The 12,659-nt window shown below is 40.5% G+C and overlaps 1 protein-coding gene across 3 annotated transcripts in view; it reads left to right on the top strand.

Annotated features, from left to right (window-relative positions):
* KDM3A (lysine demethylase 3A) overlaps positions 1–12,659 on the top strand; it is a 30,981-nt gene that overhangs the window by 6,183 nt on the left and 12,139 nt on the right. For all 3 annotated transcript variants that reach the window (XM_027722852.2, XM_027722853.2, XM_027722854.2), the window contains exons 5-12: positions 1,232–1,334; positions 2,199–2,323; positions 2,790–2,862; positions 2,947–3,035; positions 5,219–5,370; positions 6,362–6,933; positions 8,669–8,870; positions 11,112–11,326. In XM_027722852.2, the coding sequence (XP_027578653.1) occupies positions 1,232–1,334; positions 2,199–2,323; positions 2,790–2,862; positions 2,947–3,035; positions 5,219–5,370; positions 6,362–6,933; positions 8,669–8,870; positions 11,112–11,326 (1,531 nt within the window). The remainder of the gene's footprint in view (positions 1–1,231; positions 1,335–2,198; positions 2,324–2,789; positions 2,863–2,946; positions 3,036–5,218; positions 5,371–6,361; positions 6,934–8,668; positions 8,871–11,111; positions 11,327–12,659) is intronic.

The following is a 12,659-nucleotide window of genomic DNA, read 5'->3' as shown; positions in this document are numbered from 1 at the left end:
AAACAAATGAGGAATTGGGCAGAATGTAAATGAGATGGTTGAATTACAGTCCCTTCATTGAGCACCATGAGGACAGTTTATTAGTGAAAATTAGGTACAGATGGGTTGAAAGATTGCCCCGTTTGACTGGCTGGTCAGGTGTTTACAAGAATAGTATCTGCTAAGGATAAAGGATTTAGCCTTTTCAGGAAACTACTCTCAGGACCTATAAACAGGCTGAAATAAAAATAGTAATAGATGTCTCAGGTTGAGACTGCCAGTAGTGCCATCATTAGTTTCTGCTTTGGCTTGTAAACAGTCAGCAAATGCACAAGTTCTCTTGAGAAACTAACCAAAGAATCACTAAAAGCTAAATTTGAGCTCTATATGGTTGTCTTGCCTGTGTTGGCTCAACAAGCAGGGTGGAGGTGTCTTTATGTAGAAGCCTTATCTCAACACTGCAGAGGAGAAGGTTGCTTTACTGGCATCTGGAATAAGTTTATTGACTTCTGACCCTTCAGTCTTTTGTCTCTTACAAATACCAGAGCAGTGCATGGGACAAAAAAAAACCAAACAAACAAACAACTAACCCCAAAAAACTCTAAAACTCTTTTCTTAACAGCACTCTTTGAGCCTTGGGTGAAAATTTGCTCTGACCTTTACATTTCAGAATCAATTCTAATTCAAGAATTCAACAAGCAGCTTGTTTTACATACCAAGGAAGGGGAAAAAAACCCCTCAACTGTAATATAAATACATGATTGCCCAATAATTATGAATGATTTAGATGTAGCTGACTCTGTTTTCATTCATATGTACATTTTATAATGGTATCTTGAGATGGATTGGATCTTGACATTAATGTCATGAATAGAAACATAAAACTTAAATATTTGCATCTGCTCAGGACAAATAAGTTACTACTTCTGAGAACTTAAAATCTTACATTGAACCATCTATTTCTTAATTTAACTTAGCAATCTACTAAAACAAAACTGGGTTGTTTTCAGAACAGTGTTAAAGTGGACTTGGAGAGCTCAGTTCAGTCTGGCTTGCAGATGGTTGATGCAAATTAGTGGTAAGAAAGTGGTGTCTGCTTCAAATCCGACATCCTGGAGCTGAAGTAACACAGTAATGAGAAACTTGTTGGACTTGTATCAGTTGCTTCCATCTTGTTTCTAAATATTATGGGGTTTTGTTAGTCAAAAGCATTATCCTTAATACAAACTTATGTTCTTTTTTTCATAAATAGGATGTGGACAGTTCCAGGCTTTCTCTTAAGGATGATCAACATGTAAATGAAGAAATCCAGGCTTTGGTTAAGAAACACCTGGATGAAACACGCTTGGTCCAAGGTATGAGCAGACTCTGGAGCAGAAAACTGACAAGTCCAAAGGGAAGTCTCTTCAGTGATGGTTTAATTCATTGGTAACCTGTTCTAGGGGATAAAAGCTTTTTAATAATACTGATTCTGCTTTGACAGTGAATGCAAAATGTGAAGGATTGTAGAGATTTAAGTTTCAAGTATTTCCCTTGTAAGAGTGAGTGTGTAATTTAAGTGCACACAGATGGCCTGCTACTTGTGAAAGAGAAACCAAACTTGTAGAAATTCTCAACTGAAGTTAGCTGGAGTAGTTTATTGTTTCAAGTAACTTGATTTTTTTTTTTGTTTGCTGCTTGTTTATAAAAGCCTCCAAAGCTTTGAATAGAGACTTCCTTTTTCGTCAAATTAAATTTGTTGGGTTTAGGTTTGCCAGCTTCCAATTCTTAATTACTGGGTTCATACGAGCATATTTGTAGTCATGTGCTTGCATGTACAAGGAATGTCTTGCTTTTATGGAAAGGCAAATATTGCAACTTAAGAGTTGCCATTTCCAATACTGGAAAGAGAGGAAAAATTCACATCTAGTCATTGAATCTTCATTTCTGTGTCCACTGATCTGCCTCACAGTCTGAAATCTGGAGGTTAGTCTGGCCTCTGCTGTGTGTCTTAGCCTCCACACAACTTCATTGAACTATTCCAGGAAGGAGGTAGCTGGAACATAGTTGTATAATTTTTCTTCCAGCTTATGTGGAAGTTGTCTAAAGGTTCTCAGTTTGTTTTGCTTTCTTGCATTTTGCATGCAATACTGTTGGCAAATTCATATTGATAACTATGATGATCTTTATGCCTCCTTTGTCTCAAGCTTTTTTTTTTTTTTCCCCCCCTATTTTTTAAGGTGGAAAAAATATCATTGGTTCAAAAATTAGAATTTATAGCCTGGATCCATCTACTCAGTGGTTCACAGCAGTTGTCGTCAATGGCAATCCAGCTACCAGGACTCTGGAAGTCAACTGCCAGGAGGTAGGAACCAGTTGCTGTGGGTTTACAAACAGATATGGGGAATGGGTAAGAACTTGTATTTATATCCCCACCAACACCATTTTTATTTCTGTCTTTACTGTAATCTTAAAACACAGGGATTGGTGTAGTGCAGAATTACCCAAAGTGTTTTTGTGTGCTGCTCGTAGATTGTTCAGTAACAAATGTCCTTCTATGCAAAATGAGGGAGACCTGGAATTTGTATTTGAAGAGTGAAGCAAATGTGACACTGTGGTTTCTTTGCTCTCTGTGCTGTGCAGACAGTACCCTGAAACACCAGTTTGTGTGTGTTTTCCTGCAGAGACACTGTCACAGGGCATATTGTTAAACTCAGCTTGGTATTCAAAGATCCTAGAAGTGTCTAAGTCCATACCACAATATCTGAGATAAATATATTCAAATAGTAACTTTCACCTTCTAAATGACTGCTTCTGTTTCTTGTTCCAAGATTCCAGCTTTAAAAACTCTTGATCCAGAGTTAATTCATGTTGAAATCATATATGACAACAATGGGAAGTGTGGTAAGACCTATTATTGTTTGTCCTTCAAACACCAAGTAGGGTATTTGTGATAAATAGACTAATCCTGATCACCTTCTCTTCCAGATAAATCAAAAAGAATTGGGGGTGTGAAAAGGAAGTCATCTGAGAATGGTGGAAGTGGTGATGCTAAACACACAAAATCTTCTCCTGAGGTAATGTCTTGCTCTGTTATATATGACTGTTATGTAATGGTTATGTCACTTCTCAAAACAAATAAGGATTAGATTGGAAAGTAGAATAATAAATCTCTTGGAGGGTGTGTTGAGTCCTTTCAGACTTGTCTGGGCATGAGTAGAATATCTTGCCTTGTGAGAATAGAAGCAAAAGTTACTAAACCTTGAAGGTTGGTGGTGTGTTGGTTTTGTTTGGTTGGTTTATTTATTTTTTTGTTCACTTTTTGCCCCCTCATTCTGCTTAGGAGTTGGCCTGCCTGGTCATGTATTCTGTAGTGGGAGAAAACACAAAGCAGTTCTCAAGTCTATAACCTTTGCTTTTCACGTTCCTTCTTAAACTGTTTTGTACTTGAACACAAAATCTTCAGCTACACTTGCATCCTTTGGGGATTCAAGCTACATAAGCAGCAGTGTGGAAGAAGGTTTTTTCAGTACAGAAAGGGAGTGTAGCTGCTTTTCTGGTACTTCCATATCTACTCCCATTTCTTTTGTGAGTGACCTGCCAGGTATCACTGAAGTAAATAAACTCTCAAAGGTCAAAAGACAATGTTGCTAAGTGTAGAAATGCAAATGAAAAACGATGGCTTGGCTGAAGAACAGTGCATCAGACTTACCCTCTTATTTTGACCCAGTGTTTCAGGCCAAAAACTGCACTTCAGGCAGGAGTAGCCAAACTTCTGAAAGCTCTGGAATGGTGGGGGTGTGGGAGGGTTGCATTTCTCTGCTTCTGTGCAGAGTCAACTCTGTGTATTTCATTTATCAGTGGATATAATTATTAGCAATCTTCAGTGGCTTCACAAAGATACAGCATGAGGCAGCAAGTACAGGATAAGATTTCTCAGTGAAGAGAGTGTCCTGTCCTGTATTTACCACCGAGGAAGAGCCACCAGCAAGTCAGAATGGAGTAGCAGTGCATTGCAGTCATAGTCTGCTTGTGTTTCTACAGCTCGTGCTTGAGCACCTTTAGCAACTTTGGGGTGTTCAGTTTGCCTTTCTTCAGCTTTCTGCACATCCAGCCATTGAGCAGCCTGCTTGATACACACAAAGCTGGTCTTTATTTCACATTGCAAGTGCCCTGCAGAAGATTTGCCATGATCTCCGTTCAGAGCTTGTTTCAACATAATTTTTCCTTAAAGTAGTAAAGTTAGTTACATCTAATTTTCCAGTCTGCATTCCTTTGAAGGACTGGAGCCCTTATCACTTTTGTACTCTTTGGGAAATGTTTTGCAACTGTTTTCTCAAAAGGATTACAAGTGAGTGTACTTTCTAGAAAGGAAAGCATGAGCTGTGTTGGTTTCTCTTGTTTTGATGGGTGTGAATATATGGGAGTGATAAGCTGAAGTAATGTTTTTTTGTTTTACTTGGTATGTGATAGTACTGGGATTTCTGATGTGGAGTTAATTATCTCCAGCATTTGTTTTTGAGAGCTTGACTTGATGCTTGACAGCTGTGTAATACCAGAGCAGAGAGGAAATATTTTGGAGTTGATTCTAACAAGCCTGTAGTGTAACTTCCAGCAGTAAGTTGAGCATGTGGGAGTAAAATATGGACATTGGAGCTGAGGAAGGACCCCCACAGAAAACTGCTGTTTTCAAGACACTTGAAACTCGGTGGACCTGTTGTGTTCCTAAATGGATTATAGATTTGTGAGGCTGGTGATTTAATCAAGACAGGATTTCTTTGCTTAACACTTTCTAGAATCCTGGTACAAAGATCTTTTTGCTACAAGGAAGTTCACATCTAGATTTTTGGTAATGCTGTCAGACTGACTTCAGAGTTTTCATTTTCTTTGGGGTTTTCAGAGGAGCTCAGAAATCTATTTCTGAATTCCAGCTACTGCAATTACTTTAGAAACATTGTTGCACTGGCAGTTACCAAGAGCAGAGCTTTCTGCCTTCCTTTCGACTTGCTTAATACATTTCCTTTCCCCAAAAAAAGTTTGTTTATTGGGGGAAAATGAATTGACATGAACAGTCTTTCATGGAACCTATGAGGTCTAAAAGGACACTCTAAAGTCTTTTCGTCTTATGAACTGAGTCTTTAATTTGCTTTATTAAATATAGTAGGAAGACCATTAATATATTTTTCTTTTTAAGCTGAACCCTGCAAAACAGTATTTCTGTTATCCTGACTTTTCCTAACTGTCCATGTCTCCCTTGCAGGTTTCTCCCAGCCAGGGACATGTGCAGTCAGTACCAACCGTGCTGGGTGAAGCATTGCTGGGATGTACTCCTGCAAATAAAGACCAAAGGCACCCAGGGCTACCCCTGCCAGCAAACTCACCACCCAACCTTGGTGCAGAAACTCCTCAGGGGTAAGCAATGACTTTGTGCTTATGCAGATGTTTTTACCTTCAGAAATAACTCCAATTCTTAGCACAACAAACTCAGAGGTCATTTTAAATAGCTGTAGTGATTACTCTTCTGTAAAATTGATGTAGAAAAGTGTTAGACTTAGTTGCCCTGGATAAATAATTTACTTTCTGATGCCATGTTCATCTTTATCTTGGAGGTAGTGGCCCTTTCAGTGTCCCAGGCCAATGTCACTGCCTCGTTGTACCCATCCGTACATGGATGCACAAGTGTGGTCCCTGCTTGTCAAATGCATTCCTCCCCTGCCAGAAAACCAGAACACATTCAGGCAGGTGTCTGCCTCCTTGCAGATCAAGTACTCGTACTCAGCTGTATTTCTGCTGAACACCAGTGGCTTTGAACTGTTACCCCCAGTTCTGTCACAAAATGGACATAATGGTAGAAATAGTGTGACAGGAGAACTCAAATTTGAAGTGCTTTAGGGTTGGTTCTACTAGTTTTGTGTCTTGTCTCACATGCTAAATGTGGAAAAATTGATTTTTCTTCTTTTTAGCTTTTTGTTTGAGAGGTGTTGCTGTGTCCGATAGAGACTTGTGGTGCCAGCCAGAAGTTCCTTGAGAATCTTTTCACACAGACATGCAAATGAAATGCATTTGGTTATTCAGCAGTTGCATGGGGAAAATGAGAAAGCAACTGTTAATTGTGAGAAAAGGTAGCGGAGTAGGTGCAGCACCCAAATTTGTGTGTGCCTACACAGGCGTAGAGATTTATCATTCTGTCTAACTCTGGAAAAAAAAATCAAACCCGAAAAACCCACCTCAAAAACACAAACCTATTTGGCCTCACACAAAATTCTAAATCTTGAAACATCAGAATTCAAAGCACATAATTAAATAACTAAATTTACTCTTTCAAGCTTTAAGAATGACTCGATTGAGCAGCTGATGCCCTGATTTGTTTGACACCTTTTTCTCTGCCTGTCGTGTGTTTCAGCACATGTAGACGGAGCTTACCGGAAACTCATCCTTCCTGTCTTAGTACTGGAATTAAACCATTGAAGGGAGATCTGACGGCCTTTCCTAAAGTGGGGTTTGTGTCTAAGGAACAAATGCAAAATCCTAACGGTAAAAATGGTAAATACACCTCTCTGAAAACCTCAAGATCCTCACCTTTGACTGATCCAACTAATGAAAAAGGAACCAACCTGAAAAACGCAAACGAACCTCTCATGAAGCCCACAGTGAACTTCCCTAAGGAATGCATTTCTGTGAAACAGTTGCAGAATCCCAACTCTTCCATAGCAATACCCAGAAGCAGTGGCACTGTTGAACTGCAGCGGACTTTAGACTGCAGACCCTCGACCTCAGATGCTCATCTTCTCTCCTTTAATGAGTCTGGAGCTAAATCACAGAGCCCCTGCAGTGGCCAGAACAGCCACAAAGGAAACAAGATCGATGAACTTGCAGACATGGAGTATTTTATTAGAAGAAATTCAAATGAGATTCTCTATGACAGAAATGAAAGTGAAAGCTTTTGGACTGGAAGTGCCAAGGTCCAGGATAATAGTAAGTTATTTTTTAAAATTTCCTGTCACTTGAAAACCCTTGTGTTTTCTGTCTAGCTACATACAGATGGGTCCTTTGTTGCATATGCAAAATCAGTACTTTAAATTGTTTGAGTGAATCAGGAATGTAAGTCATTTTGTGCATTCTTTTACAAAGAGAATGCAATAAACTTGAGAAAAATGTCCCTTTCTGATAAAGGAAAAGGACTGATCATTAGTTTTTTAGAAATAAGTTGTTACAAAATGTATGCAGGGACAGAATGGCAAAAGAGGTTACAAAATCAAGGTTCTGTTTGCAATACAAATGGTGATGGCATAATGAGACTGCCTTTTCTTAGCAGCAATCCTAAGTTTTAGAAGCATGGTGAGAGATGGAAGTTTTTTTCAAAGCTCTGTTCAAGAGGAGCTTTCATTTAAAAAAACTGTCCTGAAAGCAAAACAAACAAAAACCCAGTAACCACCATCAAAAATCAAGCTCTGCCCCAAAACAACCCACCTTGTTTCTCTTTTCCACTTGGTAAACTCTTCAGTTTTTCATATGGGACAGAATGGGAAAGGCTGTTGTTGTTTAAGGAACCGCACTCCTGCTGTCCTGTGTCCTGCTGGGTATCAGATGGTGTAGCTGATCCTTCAGGATTCTGGGAAATCTCCCTTTCTTTCCAATCTTATGTTGCTTGGTCTTGGATTACTGTGTCCTGTTCTATAATTAGTACATGTACGTAGCCAGGCAGGCAGGCACTGTTGTGCCCTGCGAGGCCTCACTGGAGTGTGGGAGGAAGGGAGATGTTTGGCATCTGTTACAGAAAGATGCTGAAAGCTGTTGCATCATGAAGGGTGAAAACAGGACTGAGAAAAGGCCAGGTTTTACTTCTGTCCTCATTTCTTGTGAAATGTTGCTGTGTGCTCTGATCTGCTCCGGCCTCCAGCTCTAATGGCTGAAGAACTTCCTTTAAAAGCAGATGGTCTTTCAAAGTATGCCTCTGTGGAACACTAAAAGAAGCTGTTAAACTTGGGTCCACAGACTGTGTGACTCCAGTGGAGCTACGACTCGAGGCTGTGGGGACTGGAGAAGAGGCTTCTGCTGACTGCAAATATTTTTAGCGTAACTTTCATAGAATCATAGAATCGATTGGGTTGGAAAAGACCTCCGAGATCATCGAGTCCAACCCTTGGTCCAAATCCAGTCCATTTACTAGATCATGGCACTCAGTGCCACGTCCAATCTGCGTTTAAAAATCTCCAGGGATGGTGAATCCACCACCTCTCTGGGCAGCCCATTCCAATGCCTGATTACTCTCTCTGTAAAGAATTTTCTCCTGATATCCAACTTAAATTTCCCCTGGCGGAGCTTAAGCCCGTGCCCCCTTGTCCTATTGCTGAGTGCCTGAGAGAAGAGACCAACCCCCACCTGGCTAGAACTTCCCTTCAGGTAGTTATAGACGGTGATGAGGTCACCTCTGAGCCTCCTCTTCTCCAGGCTAAACAACCCCAGCTCCCTCAGCCTCTCCCCATAGGACTTATGCTCCAGTCCCTTCACCAGCCTTGTTGCTCTTCTCTGGACCCGCTCCAGCACCTCAATATCCTTTCTGAACTGAGGGGCCCAGAACTGAACACAATACTCAAACTTTGTTTCAATGTAATGTGAAAAGTTTATGTGGATCTGTCGCTAAAATAACATTTGCTGGCACCTGTGTGTGAGAAGCTGAAGCTTTTCTAATCTGTGCTCTTCCCCACAGTAATTGCGCGCAAATCCATCTTATCCGATGCTGCCAAAGTGAAGAAGCTGCAGCAGAGTGGGGAGGCTTTTGTGCAGGATGGTTCCTGCAATAACATCGCCCCTCACCTGCACAAGTGCAGGGAATGCCGCCTGGACAGCTACAGGAAGAACAAGGATCAGAGAGACTCCACTGTCTTCTGTAGATTCTTTCACTTCAGAAGGTAAGAACAATTTGGATACTCCGTAAATGTGAAAAACGTGCCTGTGTCTGAGCTGGACACCTGACCTTTTCTGAAAGGGGGGCTGTTGAGTGCTCAGTGTTAGGGATGACATGGATCTAATCTTCCAGGACAGACTAAAACTCCAGTTATTTGGACAGAATGGTCTCCTGTAGGTCTGTGGTTCAAAGCTGCTCGATATGGTGTGTAGCTATGAGGCCAATATACCCAACTAATGAGCTGTTGCCCGTGGTTTTTTTAGCCCTTAGAAATGTTACAACTGCTTAATTTGAGTAGAAAGTATTTTGGCAGGACTTTAAGCTCTTTATTTTGCTGTTCTGGGCTGAGTGCCAGCGGGATAATGTCAGTTTAGTTTGAGTGGAGATATTAGTGAGAGGGTAGATTCTGTGCATCTACCCTGAAGTATTCTATCTCCTGAAGTTTAGTGGTTGGACACAAAATGTTACCCATGTATCCACAGCTATGGAAGAGTTGCAGTAAGTGGCTGGGTCTTCTCAGCTGGAGTCTGAACTGCGTTTAAGCTTGCCACAGAAACATTTCATCACAGCACTCATTAGATTTCAGGAGAGCAGATGGGGAGGGGATAACATCAGGGAAAACAGTGAGTGATAAATGGTGGTTGCTTTTCCAAACCTAATCTGCAACTTCACTCGTTTACTCCCCCACCTACTTCCTTACACCCTCCCCACCTACACCCCAACCCTCCTCCAGGCCTGATTCTTGAGTTAACAGTCCCATCTTTTGATGTTTGAACTCTTTAGTTCTTAAGACACCATAACGAACAGTTTCAGAAAGGTGTTAAATTGTGACTTGAAGCCCACGTGTAAGCCCAGGGTGGTTGTTGTCAAACTGCAGTGTCTGACTGGTTTTTAACATGTTCTTCCTTTGTTTTCAAATTGTCTAAATATTTTCCATGAACTCCTTGATCTCATGTTTAGATGTTCTTGCATGCTGCTTTTCATTGCCCACCGTGCACATTTAAGCTCTGGGGCATGGACTGTGTTTTATAGGAAGAAGTTAATTCTGATATTAGAGAGGAAAACCAAAAATACTAGTGATCCCAAGGGAGATGGGAACCTTACTTATCATATTTTTTCAGAGGAATTCCTTTCTTTTGGGTCTCTGGGTAGAATAAAACACTGTAGGCCTGTAGACCTGAAGAGAAAAGATTGAAAGCAGAAAGATTACAAAGATCATGAAAAAATACTCTTCCACTCTTTCATTTGTTTATTGAGGTTTATTTTATCACTGCAACATTGTTCCCTTCCAGGTTCTGTTGCTAAAAGTTTAAAAAAATGAAGATGTATTAATAATCTGTTATTTAACCTCAGATTAGAGATTGTGCCATATTAAGTCTTGGGATAACCTGATGTGTGAGACCAGAGTAACAACAGTCTGTGCTAATTCATCTTCTCAGGGTAACAATCCAGACTTGCAGTGCAGTTCAAAGCAGTTGAATCCTTCAATTTAGACCTTGAAGCTGGTGGAACTGTCCCTTTTTATTGAATGTGAAATCTCCCAAGTCTGGAGATGGCATTCGTCTGATGATGGCAGTTGCCAGCACATGTTCTCATGCCACACTTAACACTCTAAGTGAGCACGTGTTGTCATCAGAATCAAGTTTCCTCTACAGCATTTAGTAAAAAGGTTCCTGAAGTCCTGAGCAGAACTTTTCATGTTTTAATTTAAGACACTACTAACAGTACAGATCTCATTCTTTCCACCTACTCAGAATCACTCAAGAATCTCTTACTCAAATTTTGCTTGGTGCTTTTTGACAGCTACTTCCAAGTGAATTGTTAGTGAAATATATTCTATATTTAAAGCATTCTCACTTCTCTTGTGTTGTACATAGTTCTAGATTAAAGTCTTGCTGTTGCCTCCTCCTAGATGTGATCTTAATGCCAGTACATTTTAAAAATTGTTAACCTGATTTGGTTTTATGTGAATAAAAAACAAAAAACCCAAACATTTTAGTTAGGAAATCTACCTTACTACAAAACCTAAATATTTTCAGTCTTTTTTGTTTAAAACAAGCAGTACATTAAACATGCCTCATCCTAGTGACCAGTATGTTTACCCATGTCTGTTGTAACCACTGAGTAAACTCATTGGCATACAGTACACATGTTTGCAGTTCAAGCATTGACTGATTGGAATGAATTTAAACCAATAAAACGTTTCAGATTATGAGTTTTTCTCCTTCTCCCCCTCTTTCCTCAGGTTGCAGTTTAATAAGCATGGAATACTGCGTGAGGAAGGCTTCTTAACTCCAAATAAGTATGACCCTGAGGCTATTAGCTTGTGGCTGCCTTTATCCAAAAATGTTGTGGGTCTGGATCTTGACACAGCCAAGTACATCCTTGCCAACATTGGAGACCACTTCTGTCAGCTGGTGATATCTGAAAAGGAAGTTATGGCAACGATTGAACCACACAGTAAGATCAGTTTGTATTGAAATAATGGGTGTTTTCACAGCTTTATGTGAAGCTTTAAGCTTCTGACTTGTGTGAAAATACATTACATGTATTTGGAAATGTCATATAAGATTTGAGTGTTTCCTTCTCAGAGACAGGGAGTGGTGAGAGCCACTGTGAACTTGTGTCAACAAGTCTTTGCTTGCAGGCAGAGGGAAGGGGAAAGGTAACTTCACCCTTTGTCAGAAGACATTTCTCAATTTCTCAAATTGCTTTTCCTGTTAAAGAGAGTGTAATTCTGTTATGAAACAAAGTGTAAAGAAACCCCAGAATTTAAGGAAACCAGGAGGTAGCTGACAACAAAACTTGTTCTTAGCATGTAAATGAAATACAGCTTTGACTTTGACCAGGTTTTGTTAAGTTGCTTTGGTCCTATTTTGGTAATGCATCATGGACCTAATGCTGCCTGTCAGGACAATAAAGAGTTATTTTTCCTCTACCTGCAAGTTTCCAGTGGCACTGTTAGGAGTGATCATGTCCAGTCCTACTGGGCACAGACCAGAGAGGGGCTGGTGCTGGGGTGACTGACTGGGAACTTCATTAGTGCAGACAGGGCAAACCTGGCATCCCCAAACACTGGGTTTGGCCACATCGAAACTTTTCTGTAGCAAATGTGAGCAGACAAAGGGGGAAGTCTGTGATCTTGCATAATCACTTCTCAAAGTAGAATGACTCTTAAAACCCTATTTGTGTTCTGGATTATAAGTGCACGACTGAGTTGCAGTGCAGTTTAGGAGACTGTCTGCCCACTGTCTGCTGTGTTTTGGTGCTGTTGACATTAGATAAAGACTGTATGAGTTTGGCAGTCACTCCTCAGCCCTGAATAGAAGAGGAGAAAAGCTGAACAGGCTTAAATGCCCTTCAGAAGGGGAGGGAAGACTTGAGATATTCCAGAAATGCTTGCTGTGGGGTCTGATCCTGGGCTACTTGGAATCTGTGAGCTCTGCTCTTCCCTTGAACTGGAGGATACTCTGGCCTGTGGAGCCCAAGTATCCAGTGACAGAGTGAGAGGTGCAGACTGGAATACTAGAACACTTTCAGAAGGGTGAATTTTTGGGTGGAATTCATGCAACAATACGCAGAGGTCTCTTTATAGCAGAGCATGCATCTGTTAGCACAGCTACCAGAAACATCCTCTACTTAAAAACAGTCACATGTGAGTTCTGGTGTTGGTGTGAAAGGAGCAAAATCTCATTAATTCCTTTTTGATTGTTTATTGCCCTGGCTGGTGAGAGTAGGGAAACTCAGTTTCATTAAAATGGAGGTTATTTTTAATGCCCTGCATAGGAAAGAA

Source organism: Pipra filicauda, unplaced genomic scaffold, assembly GCF_003945595.2.
Source record: "Pipra filicauda isolate LSUMZ 115617 unplaced genomic scaffold, ASM394559v2 scaffold315_size853536_pilon, whole genome shotgun sequence".
In the NCBI taxonomy this organism is placed as follows: Eukaryota; Metazoa; Chordata; class Aves; order Passeriformes; family Pipridae; genus Pipra; species Pipra filicauda.
Note: the sequence above shows the minus strand (reverse complement) of the source record. Positions and strands in the feature narration are given on the sequence as shown.